At 42.9% G+C, this 21448-nt stretch overlaps 1 protein-coding gene across 3 annotated transcripts in view; it reads left to right on the forward strand.

Annotated features, from left to right (window-relative positions):
* The window catches only part of CEP72 (centrosomal protein 72), a 59707-nt gene extending 41118 nt beyond the window's left edge, over positions 1-18589 (forward strand). Inside the window, exons 12-14 of one of the 3 annotated variants that reach the window (XM_006113046.5) lie at positions 275-401; positions 13132-13243; positions 17404-18589. In XM_006113046.5, the coding sequence (XP_006113108.3) occupies positions 275-401; positions 13132-13243; positions 17404-17563 (399 nt within the window). In that variant the 3' untranslated portion in view covers positions 17564-18589. Of the gene's footprint in view, positions 1-274; positions 407-13131; positions 13244-17403 lie in introns of those variants that run through there. The other 2 variants (XR_001369353.4, XM_075921558.2) reach the window with 2 other exon arrangements.
* Positions 18590-21448: the final 2859 nt, after the last annotated feature.

Raw genomic sequence — 21448 nt, forward strand, 5'->3', positions numbered from 1 at the left:
TATAATTCTCCCTCTATTTGAATTGTGACTTCAGATCCAGAGAGAATGATACCAGATTTTCCAAGTTCTGGACTACTGTGATTCAGTGATTGGTGTAATATTTTGTTTTTCATGGAACTAGGTCACAGAAAAAAATAAATCAGGAATATCATGTCTTGCCTTTTCATGTTTATACTTTCAAAGAATAATTTATTGGAAAAATATTCAGCTGTTATCACTTTCCTTTTTAATGTCTGTTCTGTTTCTCTTCATTTTTTAAAAAAAATTTCACTAGGATATCTTGAAGCAACGTTTAGACCAGTTGTTGGAAGAGAACACTAGCTTAAAAGCTCATCTGTTAAATGTGGAACAAAATGTCAAAAAAGCAGACAGTTCTAGTTCAGTACATTTACAGCTTCCTGGTGAGTTTTTTAAAACACTTGTTTTAGTAACTGTTGTGTCAGAGGCAAACCTACAGCTGTGTACTAGCTTTAAGTTTAATGTATATATTATGGTCTTCTCAGATGCCGCTACTCACACCAAATAGTATTTCATTGCAAAAGTACTTCCATGGCAATTATAATTTTTATTATCTTAATGCCTAAGGGCCCTAGACATGGAGTAAGGCCCCATTGTAATAGGAGCAGTACAAACAGCAAACAAAAAGACTGTCTCTGTCCCAAGGCTTACAAACTAAGTAAGGGTGTGTCTAGACTACAGAGTTTTGTCGACAAAAGTGGACTTTTGTCGACAAAACTATACCTGCGTCTACACTACCATTGAGTTCTGTCGACATAATGTCGACAGAACTCAGCAGTTTTGTCGACGCTGGTAAACCTCATTTTACGAGGCATAACGCCTTCTGTCGACAGAGTTCTGTCGACAGAAGGTGTTATTGCATGTAGGGTTGTGTCTAGACTACAGGGTTTTGTCGACAAAGCAACTTGCTTTGTCGACAGAACTGAATGTAGTCTAGACGCTCTTTGTCGACAGAAGCTTTGTCGACAGTATCTGTCGACAAAACTTCCGTCGACAAAACCCTGTAGTCTAGACGTACCCTAAGAGACAAAAGGTAGACAGAAGTACAGGAATAGACAGGAGTACAATAAGACAGTGCTGGCCAGCATCATGGGCAATGGTCTCTGCACACCAACAGACTACCCATTATCAAGTGCTTCTGAAGCATAAGGGCTGCATGGTAAAAAACACAAAGATTCTTGTTGAAAAATGTAACAAGTGGCAGTGGAGGCTGGCTTGATCAGAGGCAAGCATGATTGGGTTGTTAATGAAGCCCCCCCCTCGAGTAAATTTTTTAGCATGCTGGCCAGCAGTCCGGAGCAGACCCAGCTTGCACTGGGTCTGGGACCTACCCCTGCTCTGGTTTTGCATTTAAAGTTCATTAGGAGCCGTGCAGGCAGGCAGCTCAGCTCAATCCTAGCTTGCGCCGGGTCCAGAAGCTCAGACCCACCTCCCCAGACAAAGGCTGCTCCCATCACACACTGCTGCCTCTGTATCAGAGGCACTAGTACAGGGCAACAGGCAGCTACTCCACAAGGAGAGCTTGTTTTTATACTGGGTCCTCTCACAGACCACCTCTCGCCTTGCATCCCATGCTTGTGCCTCTGTATCAGAGGCAGCAGTGCAGAGTGGCAGGGGGCTCCTTGGGAGTGGGGCCAGAGTGTACTGGGTGCTGGCCTCACCCCTGGGGACTAGAGAATAGTTGAGTAACTGATAAGAATTCATGAGGTTAATTGACTGTTCAGTTAATCGATATTTAACATCCCTAGTTCCAACCAGCATAGAATAATGACACGTATGCGCATAAATATGGATTCAAGTGACCCCTTCAACAAAGTTCCATTATGTCCCAACAGAAGATCCTCTGTTTCCCCCCTTTGTCACGAGTAAGCATCAGGCCACTGTATGAGTGCCATGTAACAAGGCCTGATATGCTAATGACATCAGTCTTCATTAGGGTTAGGTCACTATAACTGCATGCCTTGGGGCACAGATTTCTCACACTCCTCAGCAACTCCGTTAAACTGATCTACGAACATAAACTTGGCTTAAGTTGCTGCACTGTCAGCCTGATGAACTCGGTCCTTATCGAAAGCACTGAATCAGCACAATACCTGTGAGTCAATTTCATGCATTCTTCTTGCGCTTTGAGCGCAAATTCACATTTATGAATTTCTGTGAACATTCAAATGTATTTGGACAAATGTTCATAAAAATGATGGAAGAGGATTGCAAATGTCAGATAAGTTAACTTTCAGTTTATTTCAATGAATGCTCTTGTTTACTTTTTTCAGGAAAACGATCAATTTAGCAAATATCAGCATCTGTGTAGGCAAACAAACATTCTTATATGTAGGACAGAAATAGCTGCATACCGTCAGGAAAAGGTGTACATAGACTCATGGAAATAACTTGTGAAAAAAGGTCTGTTAGATCATCCACTCCACCCTTCCTGGAAGGGAAGTAACATTGACCAGTGCTTTCCAAGATAATTTTTCATGATGCAATTCTACCATTAAGAACTCATTGTTAGGAAACTTTCCTTTGCCCAGTTGAGTACTGAAGACATGTATTATTACAGGTGATTATATTGCACACACCAGTGGTAATTTATTTAAAGAACAAATTTACAAGTTGTCCCTTTTACATTTTTACTGTACCTGTATTTTGGGTCTAAACTAGGGATGTTAAATATCAGTTAATTGAATAGTCGAGTAACCTCATGAATTCTTATCGGTTAGTTGACTATTCTATAGTCCCTGGGGGCGGGACCAGCAGCAGTGTGGGTGCCAGGTGGGAGCTAGTCCGCAAGGGGAGCCAGTTTAAAAACCAGCTCCTCTTGCGGACTGGCTGCTTGTTGACCTGTGCTGCTGCCTCTGATAAAGAGGCAGCAGTGCAGGGGGGCAGCAGTTCATCTCCGGGGGGAGGTCTGAACTCCTGGACCCGGCGCAAACTGGAACTGAGCTGAGCTTCCTGTTTGCCTGGCTCCTAATACACTTTAAATGCAGAGCTGCTGTGGGGGTAGGTCCCAGACCCAGTGTGAGCCAGAACTGAACCGGGCTGCTGGCCAGCCTGCTAAAAAAATTACTCGTTGGGGCAGAGGGAGCAGAAATGTATGTAATCTATAGAATTAACCCATTAGCTTTTGCTTATTGGTTAATCGACTACACTATTACATCCCTTGTCTAAACAGATTGTCTCTTTTAAAAATGATTTGCTGCCTTACTGAGCAATACATTTCTTAATGCTTTTGCATCTAGATATTTTTACTTTAATTACTGTCAAAGAGTAGGAAATGTAATTTACTTGAACACCCACCTAGCCACCCCCCAAAAACAAAGCTCCACTAAGTTAAAAAAATGAAATTTGAAAGTGTGTTTCAGGCACTCATGGACATGTAAGGCTGGAAGGGACCTCAAGAGATAAACAGTGGAGCCCAGTTAAATGCACCCTCCAAAATTTTATCTCTTTTAGAAAAACTGTACCACACTCTCATCCACAAAAGTCTGAAAGTCATCATTTGTGGGATCCAGACAGTTCCTCTGTGCCATATAGCTCTTCAGAATCACAGAAAGATTAGTTTATTTGGGAGGCAGGAATGAGACAGGTTAGCTTCCAAGTTAACTGTGGAGTGGCCACTGCCAGCATTCACCTTATCTGTAAGGAAGTGGATCTGCAGTAAATCAGACTCCTCATCTTTAGCTGTAAAACTATAAAAAGTAGGTTCTCTGATCCTTTTCCCCTCCTTCACCAATATAAAGCATTGTATTAACATTTTTGAGCATGTAGATTTTGGGATGCTAACCAGGAGGCTACCTTTGACTTAGGAAAATAAGTGTCTGAAGTTCATAATACTCTTATATTCTTCTTCGAGTGATGCCCCCGTGCTCTACTATAGGTGTTGGGCTTGGCACCACTGATCGGAGTTATGAGCAGCAGTGGTTAGCCAGACCGTGCATGCGCGACTGGTGCCTCGCAGCGTTCATGCTCTTTTGCACATGCGCGTGGTCCGGCTCCCGCCAGTTCCTCTCAGCCACGCTCGGTCACAGACGGAGCGAGTTCTTCTCTCCTACTTCGTCTAGTCAGGAAATAAAAGAGAGTTATTTGTTTGTGGTTGTTGATGTTGTTAATATTAGTCAACTTATAGTTAATAGTTATAGTTTGTAGTTTATTAAAAAAAAAACCCAGAAACTACTTCTTTGTTTTCTACCGGCCCTTAGGCCACAAAGAAAAAACAGAACAACCAAATAGATTTAAGACCAAACCGACGATGCTGGTTTCTCCAGGTTTTAAGAAATGTGACACTTGTTGCGAGCCCATGCCAGCCTCAGACTGCCATTCTTCATGTATCTGCTGTTTGGGCGTGGCTCATGTGCCTCAGAAGTGCTCCCACTGTTCAAAGTTAACAGCGAGAGCCCAGCAAGATAGAATCATCCAGAGGCACATTTCCCTGTTTCACAAGGTGCTCCAGCCACCGGGCTTGGCATCCACAGCTCTCACAGACCCTGCCACCACACAAAAACAGAGAGTGTCCTCTCCAGGGGCAGCTCTGGCAAAAAAGATGCAGGCTTCACCGGCACGGTCACTTCCGCCGGTCTCACTGAGCAGGGTGAGCACGGGTGATAAGCCTGGAACATCCAGTACCACCTCTTCACATTCAAAGGCGGTTCCAGTCACAAAAGACAACTCCTTCGGTGCTGACCTTGCAGGCACTGATGGCACCGAGATCAACATCGGCGCTGGCAGCCTCATCTTCTAAGACACCGGAATCAATATCGACGCCGGCCACATCGGCACCACCGGCACCCAGGCTGTGGAGCCCATGTGGCAATCTAGCCCGGCACCAGAGAGGGCCGTGCTTTTTTGGCACCGAAGAAGGTGCCTGTAAAGACTACCATACGTTGGAGTCCGAGGCCTACTTTTGTCTTCTCGACATTCTCTCCATCACTGTCACCTTCTCCACCGGCACCGAGGTCACCGGTGCTGTGCGTCACTCATACGGAATGAGAAGAGTTTTCATACTTCATCACATCGGAGATCTCATCCCCGTTTCCTGCGGCACTGCGGAGAGGTTCTTGCTATCACGTGAGGCACCTTTCTCTCTTTCCACACCTCTCGTCAAGAGGATCAGTAATACTTCCTCACTCACCAACGCTTTCACCACATGCTGCATATTGGGACGAGCATAGGAGTGCATTCTCTTCTAGGCATGCCTCACCTAGACGATTGCATCATCACCACAGTTACCATTGCAATCGTACACCGTACTACTCTTCCTATTATCATCACCAGCAGCTACATCTAGGAGATGGTCCCCTTGTTGCCATAGATCACCCAGTTATCTGCCTGCTTCTGTACTGCCATGGGAACACCCGCTGCTGCCACCGCAAAGCTCCTCAGCTCAAACACATCAGGCGGCACCTGAGGAAGGGCAATTATTAGAGGTAGAGGAACAGCAGCCCAACACTTCCCCCACGGATCAGTCATCATCCTCTCCTGATGAGGCCATAATTCTAGGCGATATATCGCCCCCTCCTTTCCTTTCCCTGCCGATCTTAAACAATTCCAAGATTTATTTAGGAGAGTTGCGCGAAGTCAGGAGGTCCAGTTGGCAGAGGTACAGGATAAGCAGTACTGCCTCTTTAAAAATCTTCAGCCCCTCACCAGGCCAAGATAGCACTGCCGACAGACAAAGCAATTATGGAGACAGCGGCAGAGATTTGGCAGACCCCTGCCTCTGTCCTGCCGACAAAAGGGCAGACAAGAAATAATTTGTTCCATTGAAAGGGATAGAATTTTTATTTACTCATCTCCAGCCCAATTCTCTTGTTGTAGATGCTGCGCAGCACAGGTCCAAGGCCCCTTGGTATAAGAATGCTGCAACAGAGAAAGACAGAAAAAGAATGGACCTATTTGGGAGGAAAGTGTACTCTTCGTTGAAACTATTACTTCGCATTGCTAACTGTACTGCACTCTTGTTGAATCATGATTTCGACAGTTACACAAAACTTACAACGCTTATGGAACATCTGCCTGATTCCTAGAGACCTATCCTAAAATCCATTGTCCAGAAAGGCTATGCCTCCGCCAGCACAGGTCTCCAGATTGCTCTAGACGTCTTGGATACAGCCGCCTATTTGACGACTTCTGCAATTGTGATGAGGAAGGCTTCATGGTTGCAAACAGGGGGAGTCCCAAGGGAGTTACAGAACAAAGTCGAGGACCTCCCATTCGACAAACAGAAACTCTTTGCCAAGAAAACAAAGTCCTCCATTCGACCAAAGATTCATGTACCACTCTCTGTACCCTCAGTGTCTATACGCCTCCATACCAGCATAAGCATTACATACCTTACCAGAGCCGTCATGACTACCCATACAATAGAGAACAGCAATGTGGTTTCAGCCAGCCACGAGCAAGGCAGCAACCCCAAAGAAGGCGCAGTCAGACCAACCAGGCAATAAACCATCGGAATCAACCATCCAATAAACAGCAGATTTGACTTCTTGGTCAAGGATTCTATTCTTGCTATTTCCTCACACAGAATAAAATAGAAGGGTGGTGACCCTTCGAAAACAACGGCTCAAAATAACTGTTTCATCCATAACATTGGTTTGCAGCCCTTGACCTTCAAGATGCCTACTTCCACATCACCATCCATCCCACCCACAGGCGATTTCTTCACTTCACAGTAGGCAGGGAACATTTTCAGTACCAGGTGCTTCCTTTCCTCTGCTCCCACGGTATCCTCAAAAACCCTTGTGGTAGTGGCAGCACACTTGCATCAACAGGGAATTATAATTTTCCCCTACCTAGACGATTGCCTTATAAAAGGCCGTTTCTCAATGGAGACATGGCATATGATAGCAGTAGCCAGACAAACTTTCAATTCTCTTGGTCTCATTATCAACGACCAGAAGTTCATGCTTGAGCCCTCTCAAATTTTAGAGTTCGCAGGCATTTGTCTTGACTCTAACACAGCATGAGCCTACTTACCCCTTCAAAGGTTCAATGCTATTCAAGATCTACTTACTGTGCTAATCACATCCCTTCTGTTTCAATACACATTTCTCTAAAGCTAATGGGCCATATGGCCACAACAACTTATGTAGTTCATCATGCACAGCCTCACTTCTGCTGTCTTCAACACTGGATAGCACCTGTGTATGCTCCTACAAGACATCACATCCACAGAACAGTGACTCCTCCAGCCAATGTTCGTATGTCCCTCAAATGGCGGACCGACTTGTGCAACCTCCTGTTGGGCGTTCCATTTCACCAGCCTCAAGGCCGATGGTTGTCATGAGAGACAACTCTCCACATCTCGTATTATTAAATTTTTATATATTTGTACTGTTTTTTAAAAAAAATTGTAAGCCGCCTCGAATATTTTAAATAGAGAGGAGGGGTAAAAATATTTTAAATAATAATAATACATTTTCTCGAGCTCAGGGCAATCTTCAATACTTGCAGACGCTTCCAGAGCTACCTCCGTGACTCCACTGTCAGAATACTCACGGACACTATTGCCACAATGTACTATATAACACTGGTCTACAATTTTGTAGAAGTCATCTGCTTCAGAGATAAAATGTGCTATTTATTATGTATTTTGATATGCTGAATTCAAATATGACAATTAAAACAACTGATTGGCTACTGTTTCCAAGATATTTAAGTTTTTACATTTTACATCTATGTATATTGTGTAGATAGTAGAGTTTTAATCATAAATTGTAAACCTAGGTCTTTTCATGTGTTTATGGTTGCTTTACATAATAATATTTCACCTGTCCTGTTTACGTAACATTTTAAAAATCAGCAAAAGGGTTATATAAATAAAATTTATTATGAAACAAAAGGCAAAAAACTATTATGTACATAGTTTAGTCCTATTCAGTGTCTACTCGGCGCTTCTTGGCTTGTCTCTTGTATTCATTAAATGGAGCATCTCTTGTCTCTGTCCAGCAATAGTCTGCAAGCATTGATGGGCTCCATTTGCCCTGAAAGCGTTTCTCCATTGTTGCAATGTCCTGGTGAAATCGCTCGTCGTGCTTGTCGCTCACTGCTCCGCAGTTCGGTGGAAAAAAATCTAGAGAGTGCAAAAAATGTATCTTTAGTGACATGTTGCAACCAAGGCTTTTGTATGCCTTGAGGAGGTTTTCCACCAACAACCTGTAGTTGTGTGCCTTGTTGTTTCCGAGAAAATTTATTGCCACTAACTGGAAGGCTTTCCATGCCGTCTTTTCCTTGCCACGCAGTGCATGGTCAAATGCATCATCTCGAAGACGTTCACGAATCTGAGGACCAACAAAGACACCTTCCTTTAATTTGGCTACACTTAACCTTGGAAATTTTCCACGGAGGTACTTGAAAGCTGCTTGTGTTTTGTCCATGGCCTTGACAAAGTCCTTCATCAGACACAGCTTGATGTGTAAGGGTGGTAACAAAATCTTCCTTGATTCAACAAGTGGTGGATGCTGAACACTTTTCCTCCCAGGCTCCAATGACTGTCGGAGTGGCCAATCTATCTTGATGTAGTGGGAATCTCTTGCACGACTATCCCATTCGCAGAGAAAACAGCAGTACTTTGTGTATCCAGTCTTCAGACCAAGCAAGAGAGCAACAACCTTCAAATCACCACAAAGCTGCCACTGATGTTGGACATAATTTATGCACCTCAAAAGTTGTTTCATGTTGTCACAGGTTTCCTTCATATGGACTGCATGACCAACTGGAATTGATGGCAAAACATTGCCATTATGCAGCAAAACAGCTTTAAGACTCGGCTTCGATGAATCAATGAACAGTCTCCACTCATCTGGATCGTGAACGATGTTGAGGGCAGCCATCACACCATCGATGTTGTTGCAGGCTACAAGATCACCTTCCATGAAGAAGAATGGGACAAGATCTTTTTGACGGTCACGGAACATGGAAACCCTAACATCACCTGCCAGGAGATTCCACTGCTGTAGTCTATAGCCCAACAGCTCTGCCTTACTCTTGGGTAGTTCCAAATCCCTGACAAGGTCGTTCAGTTCACCTTGTGTTATGAGGTGTGGTTCAGAGGAGGAGGATGGGACAAAATGTGGGTCCTGTGACATTGATGGTTCAGGACCAGAAGTTTCATCCTCTTCCTCTTCCTCGTCTGACTCAAGTGAGAATGATTCTGGTGCATCAGGAACCGGCAGTTCTTCTCCGAGGAGTACTGGGCGTATAGCTGATGGAATGTTTGGATAATGCACAGTCCACTTTTTCTTCTTTGACCCACCTTTCCCAACTGGAGGCACCATGCAGAAGTAACAATTGCTGGTATGATCTGTTGGCTCTCTCCAAATCATTGGCACTGCAAAAGGCATAGATTTCCTTTTCCTGTTCAACCACTGGTGAAGATTTGTTGCACATGTGTTGCAGCATGTGTGTGGGGCCCACCTCGGCTGTGTCTACACTGGCATCCCTTCCGGAAAAGAGAATAAGAGATCCTCTGGAAAAGGCTTTATTTTCCGGAGAATCACGTCTAGACTGGCGCTTTTCTCCGGCTTATCTCCAAGCTGGAAAAAAGCGGCAGCCATGTTAATGCAAATACCGCGGGGGATATTTAAATCCCCTGCGGATTTGCCTATTCCAAAGTGCTACATTAGCATCCCTTTTCCGGAAGGGATGCCAGTGTAGACACAGCCCTCTTGTCCTGATCTCCAGTTTTGCAGCCAAAATAAAGGTGATAGGCTTTCTTAACCATAGTGGTTATACTGCGCTTTTGTGATGCAAAAGTCACTTCACCACAAACATAGCAGAAGTTATCTGCACTGTTCGCACAAGTACGAGGCATCTCTGCTCACTTTGGCTAAACAGAAATGTGTTCCTTTGCAAAATCAAACACTGACAAATAAGAGAGCATGACACTGTATGATTTCTAGAGCTGATATAGGGCAATTTGTTCAGCAGAGTGATGTAAGCTTCGTTATGATTGTATCATCCATGACTTCTAGGAATAACATGATGCAATTCATATCATGTATGACACAATACCACCTTCAGATTGCATCATTCATTGTTTTTGCCTAAAAAGCAAGTACTGTCCAAACCCAGTCATAGATTTATTCATAGATCTAGTCAAAGTCGTATTTTAGTCATTTCTGGTTTAAATTGAGATCCCTTCCCTTTATAACTCACTTATCCTCCGCCATTTGCAAGTCAAGGGTCGTATATACTGACCCCATAGCATATCTTGAAAACTAGAGCCAATCAACAATTTTAAGCATCATTTTCGTTCTCAGTGACCCAGAATTAGTAAAGTTTGACTACTTTTATTTCAGAAGCATTTTGGCTGTAGAGCAGTGTAATTTGCCAAGGTCTCAATTGCTTTGTGTAGAGGCGGTGCGCCTCTGGAATTGGTGCATTTGCAACAGGATCACATTAATAGCATCGTACTTACCTGGCATCAGCAGTGCTGCTGCAGACTCCCTGAGCAGACATTTCACGCCTGGCCACGAGTGGGAACTCTGCAGCGACATACTTCAGTGTATTTTCCGTTGCTGGGGTTTCCCTCTGATAGACCTCTTTGTCACCTAGAAAAATACCAAAAGCTGATGATATTGCTCCAGGGCAGGCATCAGTCGAAGATCCCTTGGAGATGCCTTTCTCCTCAACTGGGAGATCCTGTATGCATTTCCCCCCATCATACTTATACCTAGGGTCCTCGAGAAAATCAACACAGACTGAGCCAGGCTGATCCTCCTAATGCCCGCCTGGGTTCCCTTTTTTCCACCAAATGTCTCTGTATCCGCCATATGTCCTTCCGAATCCACCGGACTTGCAGACCCAGGACCGCAGCTTCCTCTTATAGTCGTATAGTCTCATGCATTACCACTTGCTATTCTAGTCTCAATAGACTGCTTCCATCTCAACCAAAGGCTCGTCCTACAAGAGCTGTAGCCACATCCATGGCCTTTCTTCGAGGGGTTCCCCTTCGGGACATGTGTCAGGCAGCCACATGGTCATCCAATGACATGTTCATGAAGCACTACGCGATCGTGCAATGTTTGGCTGCGGACTCCTCGTTAGCCTCAGCAGTACTTTCAACATCAAACAAACCTTGACTCTGGAGCCCACTTTCCGGACATTCTTGAGTACTGCTACATAGTCACCTACAGTGCACCCAAGGGGACATCAGTTGAAGAAGAAGAGGAAGTTACTCACCTTTGTGCAATAACGACAGTTCTTCAAGATGTTTGTCCACGTGGGTGCTCCACTACCTGTCCTCCCCGCTACGGAGTCTCCTGTTCTTCCTTTCTGCTCTTTTTCAGACACTCGATCGGATGAGAGGAACTGGTAGGAGCCGGACTGCGTGTGTGTGCAAAAGAGCATGAACGCCACGAGGTACTGGCCGCGCATATGCGATCTGGCTGACCACTGCTGCTCAAAACTCTGGTCTGCGGTGCCAGGATGAGCCCGACACCTACAGTGGAGCACCCCTGGGGATGCACATCTTGAAGAACCGTCGTTACTGCATGAAGGTGAGTAACTTCTTCATATAGCTCCTCTCAGCCTGGAGGCTATGAAAGCAGTTTACAAAGATAACAAGCTACTCATACCAACTCTTTACATGGATCACATCATCTGTATGAAGCATCTGTACCATGAAATATAGCTACTGTTCATTCTCTGTAGCAATATTAGCACTTTAAAACAGAAGGTGTCATAGGGCAGTTCCACCTGAATACTGCCCTGCTGAAGACCACAGCATGACAGGAGCACCTACCTAAGTTTTCCTCCTTCAGGCTTCCCAAAAATAGTTCAGTGCATCATCCCAAGTGTAAATATAGCCCTGGTGGGGTCACTTATTCCCAAAGCTCCTCAAATATAAATAATAACAAATGTCCCAAAAATCATAGTCTAGATTTCCCCACCATAGTCATAACAGTCCATGCAACATACCAGTCTTGCATCCGTCACCATTTCTCAGCTCTTCATTGTTGTGTTCTCCTGTTCTTATACTAGCACTGCCTCCCACGAGCCCTTTCAACGGGAGTGCCTGCTAAGGAGAGCTGGTGGAACTCCCACAGCCTCTCTGCTGGGAGCGTCCTTGCCAGGGAGCAATCCTCACAATCATCTCTCTGACCTTCTGGTCATTACAGGCCACAGAGCCTCACCCACCTACTCCTGCAATAGACCCCTAATCACTGGCTGAGTTACTCATGGTTCTTCTGGGTCCAGCTCTGCAGACCTGGAGATTTCAGCAGGTAATTTACCCCCTTTTCTTCAGCCGTTGGCTTCAGCTCTCTGGCTTGGATCCAGCAGGCTGCTTTTCCTCCTCCCATCACTGCCCAGCAAATCCCTTGTGCCCTTCTCCTGCCTTCAGCCCTTCTCCCAGCCACCAAATGTGCCATCTGCAGTATCTTACCTGCCTTCTTCTTGACAGATTCTGATTCACCAGCTCTCTCTTTGATCCTTAATAGCCCATAGATGAGGGGTGGGTGATAAGACAATGTATCTGCACCTCTGCAGGTACAGGTGCTTGTTGCTCCCATTGGCCATGGCTCATTATTCCCAGCCGATGGGAAACATGGGAAGTGACATGTACTGGGACACCACTTCCCGCACTCCCATTGGCCAGGAATGGTGATCTGTGCTTTGCCCATACCTGCGGAAGCACAGTAAATACAGCAGTGCCGTCCTGTTAGGGGCTGGCAAACCGGGTCCCCACTACTGCCATATATGCTGCCTCACTCTTCTAATTGGCAAAATAGGAGCACTTGGTCTGGCACAAGGGAGCTGGACCTGCTTCATCCACAGTGGCCAGCCAGATGGAAACCGAAAAGGGAAGGTTTATAGGTAAAATATAAGTTGAAATTTAGCTAGAGCACTGGCTTTAATGCTCTTAATTTTAGAGATGAATCCACCTGCACTGAAATCAATGTAAAGTCTGTCATTGACTGCACTTTAGCACCATGAAAAATATTTTGATTTCTTTACCTGGCACAAAAGCCTAGGCTCTCAACTTCAGGTTCCAAAAGATGAATATTTGCTCTTATTTTATACTAATGTACAATATTTACCCCTCAGAAATTAGGTTGAATTTTCATCAAGTGATATAGTCTCTTTAACATAGTTTATCTTTTTCAATTTTAGATCTACAAAATGAGAATCAACAGTTAAGAAGTGAAAATATCAACTTGAAACAGCATCTTCAACACTATAATCAGCTTCAGGAGCTCACAGAGATGTTGCAAGAAAGTCACAGGTATATTGAAGGGCCTGTTCAGAAATAAAAACAACCATATAAGAAACCCAGATCCTTGGCATATTGAATACTTTGATATTTTAAATACGTTCTGTATTAAAGTACAAGAACTTCTCAGTTAAATGTTTACGTAAAGTGGAAAACATTCAATACATTTAAAATGTAAACACAGTAGGCCTTTTATTCTTAGTGTTTAACGAACAATGAAAAGTTTATTTGACGATTTCCTTACTACGCCATAGCAATTTTTTTCAGTCCATAATAGTAGTTATCTGTAGATTGTGTGGAGGCAGCACAAGATGCTGCTTAGCTACCCATCTGCTCAGCCAACTCTCTACCTCTTAAATTGACAAACTATAAAACTAAATCACCAGCAACATTTTAAACATTTCATTTTTTTATTTTTCAAATTTTAAACAACACAGATTTATACTTAGTTGAAACTTAAATAGCTTACAGGATGAATTGTTAATTACAGATGGAAAATGATCAGATAACAAATTTTCCATTCTGCTTCATGACCTCTCCACTTGGGAAGTAAAAACAGCAACAAATTGAGATTTGGGAGTGGAGAAGATAATGGGCCTGAATTAATACCGTGTTTCTCCCTGGGGCTGAGTAGCGGCCTTGTGTGCTTCTCTGACTCAGCACTATATCCATTTTGCCCACTGAGGTGTGAATGTGCTAGGTCTTGTGCATTTAGCACAGAAGGAAACAAAATGGATTTTCTTCTAGGTTCTGTATAAATGGAGATGGAGTGTTACTGCTCTGCATACATACCTCCCAGGGAAAAAAACTTGAATTTTTGTTTAAAGGCAATAGTTGAGAGGAAGAAAATGAGGCTGGCCCTCCCACTGGAGGAAAATATCTGGGGAGCAAGAGGGAGACAGGACAGAGCAGATGGGTTGCTAAGCAACAGCTTGAGCTGCCTCCAGTTTCACTGGGGAAGGAGGAGACCCCTGACTTCAGCTGAGCTGCTGGAGAGCTTGCGGACAAGAGAGATTATAGATGTGTTTTATGAAGATATAAATATTAGTGTATTATTGTTTGAATGATGTAAGGATTAATTCTTCTAATAAGTAAATAGTGATGCTCTGTGAAAGTGGAAGAAATAGAATCTGAAGTACAGGCAGTCCCCGGGTTACATCAATCCGACTTACGTTGGATCCCTAGTTACAAACTGGGGGGGGGGGGTGCCTCCCCCACTGTCGCTGCCTCTGGCGGCGCTTCCCCCCAGTAGACCAGGGAGACGCGGAGCTAGCGCACACCTCCCACAGCAGACCAGGGAGACACGGAGCTAGCGCACACCCCCCACAGCAGACCAGGGAGACACGGAGCTAGCGCACACCCCCCACAGCAGACCAGGGAGACGCGAAGCGGCTTTTCTTGCCACGGAGGACGTGGGTCTGCTGGGGGGAACAAGACACCAGCCAAAAGGGGGCACTCCAGAGCGGAAAAATTAATTTCCTAGGGAACAGCAGGAGCAGCAGGCAGTGAGACCCATTGTGTTACAGTCCCCACCTTGGGAGCAACAGCTCTTTCCCTCTTCAGCACTAGAGCTGTAAGTATCTTGTTAGCGTCACGTGAAATTAACAAGTCCCTTCCAGCCTGGCAGAGGTGAAGCTGAAAAATTACCCAGTGGTGTGGGTGGACAAGAATGGGGAGGAGCAGGACAGAAGGGAAGAGGGGATAAGCACCAACCCCACACCCTGGCTGGAGCGGAGCAGGGTAAGCCCCGAGGGGATGGGTCTGGTTGCAAAGTGGGCGAGTGGGCAATAAGGACCCACCTGTGGCTAAACTCCTGTTCCCAACACAGAATTTTTCTTTAAAATTAATCCTGTGGATAAATTCACACACACACTTCACAGGAAGGGATTTCCATTTTCTGCTCAGCAGAATACAACAGCTTTGATTGTATCAATATTTCACTGTGCTCTCCAATGACTATTGATTACACTTAATACCCATTTCACTGAACCATCTGTAGCAAATTCTATTTGGAACAGTAATATGCATTGAATAAACTTTTTTTAGTTATAAAAAAACAAAGATTCTGACTATTAAATGAATAACTGGGATCTTTCAGGTACCCCAAAAGGAAGATTTGGATATAGCATGAAACACTGAAACTTATGATCAATTTTTAATTAAAATATCAACCAAAAAAACCTTCATATCAAAACAGTATGTGTTTTTCTTAGAATAAGGAAGTTGTATGAGAATCAGGGTCTTTTCCACCTAACTCCAGCTCTCCCCCCCCCAAAAAAAAATATGTACCAGTTCCGACTTACATACAAATTCAACTTAAGAACAAACCTACAGTCCCTATCTTGTACGTAACCTGGGGACTGCCTGTATGCTGTTTAACCACAAAAGAGATAAAAGCAGAAGTATTGGCAGTGGCAGGTGCTACATGTACTGACCTATTAATGTTTTGTGTTTATATAGTGCCCTGGGAATTAGAGGACTGATTTTATACATTGAATAAATGAGTTTCAGCCACATTCTGAAATGATCATCTCTTAGGAGCAGAAAGCATGTTAGTTTCCATGCCCATTTTGATATTGCCTTCTGTGCTAAACCAGTCAGGAAAGAAGGGGTTGAGTGATATGTGGGTCTTGTGATGTTTTTACGTGCTATTTGAGGAGACAAACAGAAACAATCAGTTTATTTCAGTGTAATTTATGTCACCTATGTCATCCGTCCAACGGTAATGACTTTCAGCCATTGATCAATTTGGGCTTATTTAAACCAGTAGCAGATACTGTGGCAAAAGTCTCATAGGGTCTCCTAGAAACAACTCATTTTAAGCAAACCCTACTATTCCGCAGGAGCCACAGATTCTGTTTACAAGGTTGATGCAGCTGTAGCATCCCTCACAAAGGATTTGAATCTTCTCCAGATCCCATAGCATAAAGGCTTCCTTGTTAACTATAATTTGCTGGCATCAGTGTCCTGGTGTGATAATCTAAAAAATATAATCTCCCAGAACTGTGATGAACTTGAGTGAATAGTAAAGAGAATACACCTTTCCACACTATTTGTGGTGGATGGACCATGGACTCCAGGGGCTGATGGTAAAACACTGCCTAGGAGCCAATTCTGGCATTTTCTAGGACTGACCTTTGTCCCTAGTATAAACCACTTGAAACAAGTTCTCTTGGTTATTAAATGGTCACTTTTCAGGACCTGTAACATAAACTGCTATATTATAAACTGTTAAAACATTATATGTAATCTTCTAATAAGAAACTACTGCTTCCATCCAGTTATAGAATTACTTAGCTGGTGAGAGGATAGAAAAGGCAAAACACTAGCCCCTTTTTGTTGTGTTTTTGCGCTTCAGTAAGCTGCTATTTTTGTTTGGGGGAGATGAGATTTGGGCCTTATTTTGAGATGGCTGTGGTGCGAACATGCTGGAGAAAGTTCCCCTTATGAACTTTGTTTTTGCATGACTAACAATTTTTGACTTGTTCTTAGGATAAGTGTCAGTAATATCTGAAAGACTGCTGTATATAACTTCCTTTCAGTGTGATTTGGAGATGGGACAAAAGTAGGGGGGAAATCTTCAACTTCAGATAAAATGAAATGTGGATCTGATGAATCTCAGTTTTGCTATTTAGAAAAAACAAAAGCACCCTTGGTTTTGCACATCTATATCCTAAGCACATGAGAAGAAGTCTGTGCTGTGCCTCTGAGGGAGCAAGGCTATAAGAAGATGGCAGAGTACAGTCTCTTGACAGTTGTGAAGATTTCAAAATCAATACAGCAGCTTATTTTATAGTAGTTTCAGAGGCTAAAAAATAGTTGATCAGAACATCAATATGTAAAATACTGTTTTACATCAACTGAGGATTTGATCCAGTGAAGGAAACTTGTTTATATGGAGAGCACTGCTACTTGAAATGTAGTATTAAGAGAAATCTTTCCTCTAAGGAACGTATACTTGGTCACAAATTATTCATAAAATGTATATCTGTTATTTTTGATGGGGTTTTTTTTTTTTACACATTCAAAGTGAAAGTCAGCTCGCAATAGTTTATTCTATAATAGAATTACAAAGAAATAGTACCAATAGAAATGTGAAAGGAAGTAAAAGAACTTTCATAAAATGGTTGAAATATTAAGCACAACTAGTTGTTTGGATTGTTTATTTACAGAACTTTGGTTTCTACCAATGAGCATCTCCTTCAAGAATTAGCAGAAACACATGCACGACACAAGACAGAAGTTGAGCAGCTACACTGGAGTTACAATCAGCTAAAAAAAACAATGGATAAACATCCTCATAGCAACATGGACGACAACAACAGGTGTTAGTGACAATACAAGGAAATTTGTTGTAAATGATTCATAAGAGGTGAAACCCTTAAGTTCATCTAACTGTGGGAGCAAACATTTACAATGTACCATGAATTGGTGTCTTTAATACCTCCTATTTATTCAAAATTAATTGTTTTCTGTCTTTGGGCATTTGTGTATATAAATTCTTCAGCAGATATTGCTCCAGAACAAATCTCCACTTTATTTTTTTACCGAAACATGGATGTGCATGATGTCAGTTTAAACACATTCAAATTTTGGTTGAATACTTTGACCAGACTTCATGGCTACCTAAAACTAAATGTGAGTTCAAAATTAGAACTATTATTTCAAAATCAGGACCATAAATGCCAATGGCTGAGTTAATTCACAAGGACACAGCTCATTTTTATATATAATTGTATTATAATACAAGTTGAATTATAGCACTCATCAGTACTTATGCACTGGGTACTGCTGTCCATATTATTAAACATGGTTTAGAAGTCAAACTTTTTAGGGAAATAGAAAATATTACTGTTTGCTCTTTCAATTCCACTGTGAGGAAGCTTGTACCAAGAGATGAAACTTTGCAAGAATGTATCTGTGGTAGTCCTTAGACCTTATATGTATTTGATAGTGTTATTTGTAATGGAATAACTAAAAATACTATCATACCTTTTCTCTACATAGCCATCATTGTGGAAGGCTTTTATTTTACTCTATAGATTTACAGAGTATGTGCTGTCCCCTGGGTACTCCTTTGCCTGCCAGTACACAGAGTCACATTCTCTACTGGGATCCACCTCTTGTTTCTCAGGCAGCACAAAGAGCGTGGACCCTAATGGGCAGAAAATTCCCCTATCCCAATCTGGAATGAATAATCTTGTCTGATTTTTTTAAAAAATTATTAGCAGTTAATATGTGATACAGTTCACTCTTCCGCAATATAACTGAATCAGGTATAATCTTTTTTGAATATAGTCTGATTCATCACTGAATATTTTTCTTGTCATCCTTTTCTAATAAAAGAAATTCAAATTATTTGATCTTACATCAATTCAATTCTGATACATAGTAAATACATGTTACATTTACTAACAGCTGTTTTGGAGTTAATATTAAAAGTGTATGTGTAACTAAATGAAGGATTTTTTTGTGGTTGGTTTAGTCAGAATGGTTCTTGAGATTTCTCATCGATATACTGCTTAATGTGGACAAACTGATGTTGACAGTTTTGAAGATTACTTGTTTCATGAACACGTATTATGTAAGTGATTGTAAATCATAATAACCCACCTAATACTTATTAATATTTAACATTTGAATGTGTCAGTGTCCAGAATATAGCTATTTATGCTTATTTTGGGGGGGGAAACTTTCCAATCAACTTAATAAACAAACAAGTATAAAAAAAAAATCTATGTATGAGGGATGTGTCAGTATACATGTTTAAGCTGGCTCCCCCTGCATAACAACAGCATGGAGCTGGTTATATTGGCGTCTGCCTACTCCTCCTCCACACTGCTGCCTCTGAGAGGCAGCAGCACGGGTGGCAGGGGGAGTGAGGGGGCCAGGTGACTGTGTAGGAAGCTATGTGCACAGGGAGCCAGCTTTTAAGCAGGTTCCCCTCAAGGACTAACTCTTACCTGCTGCTCCCCTGTATTGCTGCCTCGGTGAAAGGCAGCGGCAGGAGGCTCCGGGGGAGCTGGTGTGTGTGGCGTGCCAGCTCCCGCCTCTTCCGACTTGCTACCTCTGATACAGAGGCTGATACAGAGGCAGCAAGGGTGTGTGCGCGTGTGTGGTTGTTAGGAATAACCGATGAGCCCAGGCTTGTTGGTTAATTGTGTAAATGACTACAAACGGACATTCCTAGATCCCCTAGCCCATTATGCAAGAGTAGAAGTGTTAGCCCCAGCATCCCAGGTAAATCCCAAATCAAGTCATCATCCGTTCTGTCTTCCTGCATCTCAGTTGGTCACAGTAGATGCAGCCAAAGTGAAGAATAGACTGGCATGATTTTGTGGAAATACTTTTAACAGAAAAGTTTTTCTGTTAAAAGTATTTCCGCAAAATCACATCTAGATTGGCACAGATACTTTTGCGCAAAAGCATCCGTGGCCAGTCTAGATGCGATTATGCGCAAGAAAGCCCCGATCGCCATTTTAGCCATTCTAAAACAGTTCTTCCCTGTCTACACTGGCCCTCTTGCACAAAAGTATTCTTGCGCAAGAGGGCTTTTTCCCGAGCAGGAGTGTGAAAGTATTTGCGCAAGAAGCACTGATTTTGTACATTACAAAGTCAGTGCTTTTGCGCAATTTCAAGCGGCCAGTGTAGACAGCTGGCAAGTTTTTGTCAGAAAACTGGCAAGATTTTGCGCAAAAATCTAGATGCACCCTTCCTGTTTTAAATTGATGTGTTGTGTTGCTATGCTGTTTTCTACCCCCACCACTCCATGGATTCATTTCAGTGGGGGCTAAAGTGTCTCTTGTAAATGATTTGCCTCTCATCCACACACACCAACATCTCACCTGAGTTTAATGGTGATTGCATGTAGGTCTAGCTGGGACTATGGGTTAGAGCCTGCTTTCATTCTGGGCAATAATCTGTGCCTTTGCTGTGATCATGCAAACTGACTCACTTCAGCACTGATTCTCCTCCTATGCTTCCCACAATTACCCCATATGCCCAGCAGGAATAAACAACTGGACAAACAAGACGCTGCAGCAGAGCTGGTGAACTAGGTACACTTAGCCAGAATGTTCCAGCTACAGTGACAACTCAACTCTTTTTGTTTATACTTTCAGCATCCTTTGATATCCAATGAGTTTATATTTGCAATTAGTGCAAAAACCTGCTGGGGTGGCATGTTTTATACGGTATTTTACATTGTGAAATGCAGACAGCCAACAATATGTTAATGAATAATGTTTTCTTGGATGCAGAAACTCACAAGTCCAAAGTATGTTTCTGACATACAGTTCCACTGAATGGTCAGAAATTGTTTGGAAATGGAGACAGGTGTATTACAGTCCCAGCCTCCTTTAAAATGATTGTGTTCCAATACACCGGGGCTATGTCTACACTCGCGGCTTCTTGTGCAAGAACATCTTGCGCAAGTGTTCTTGTGCAAGAAGTCTTGTTCAAGAAAATGTCCACACTGCCATGTGCGAGATGTGCTTTTGCGCAAGAGCGTCCATGGCAGCGTGAACGCTTTCTTGCGCAAGAAAGCTCTGATGGACATTTTAGCCATAGGGATTTCTTAGCTATTTTAGCCATAGGGCTTTCTTGCACAAGAAATCCCTGCTGAGCGTCCACACTACCCTATTGCGCAAGAGCTCCTGCGCAAGAGGGCTTACGCCTGTCAAAAAAGAGCGTAGCTCTTGCACAAGGAGCCCCCTCTTACCACGCCGTGCTGTAAATGTACTTGAGCAAGAGCAGGTGGGCAGTGTGGATGCTCTGCAGATTCTTGCGCAAGAACGGCCGTACTTACGTAAGAAGCCGCGAGTGTAGACATAGCCCAATAGTGCAAATCTCACATGTTCTAGATATGCTAAGATGACTATAAAGCAGCCCAGTAGGTGAATGGGATCTAGTAAAGGAGTTAATTTGCTAAATCAGCTTTCAGATAAATAGAACATTCGTTTATTTTAGGACATAATACAAGCACATTTTGGCCCCAAATGCCTTTTGACTACAAGTGGCAGTATGGACTTTGTTTGTGCTTATTTGCTTTGTACCATATAAAAATGCTCCACATATGAAGGCCATTTAGCACTGAAATGATCTCATTTGTCTATTGCCATATTGCTGTGGCTACATAAACAATGAATGCTAGTATTGCTTTATCAGTATTTAATCAAATGAGTTAAACAAATATTTATGTGCATGGTAGTTAGGGAA

The sequence above is a fragment of the Pelodiscus sinensis genome, chromosome 2 (assembly GCF_052426305.1).
Source record: "Pelodiscus sinensis isolate ZL-2025 chromosome 2, ASM5242630v1, whole genome shotgun sequence".
In the NCBI taxonomy this organism is placed as follows: Eukaryota; Metazoa; Chordata; order Testudines; family Trionychidae; genus Pelodiscus; species Pelodiscus sinensis.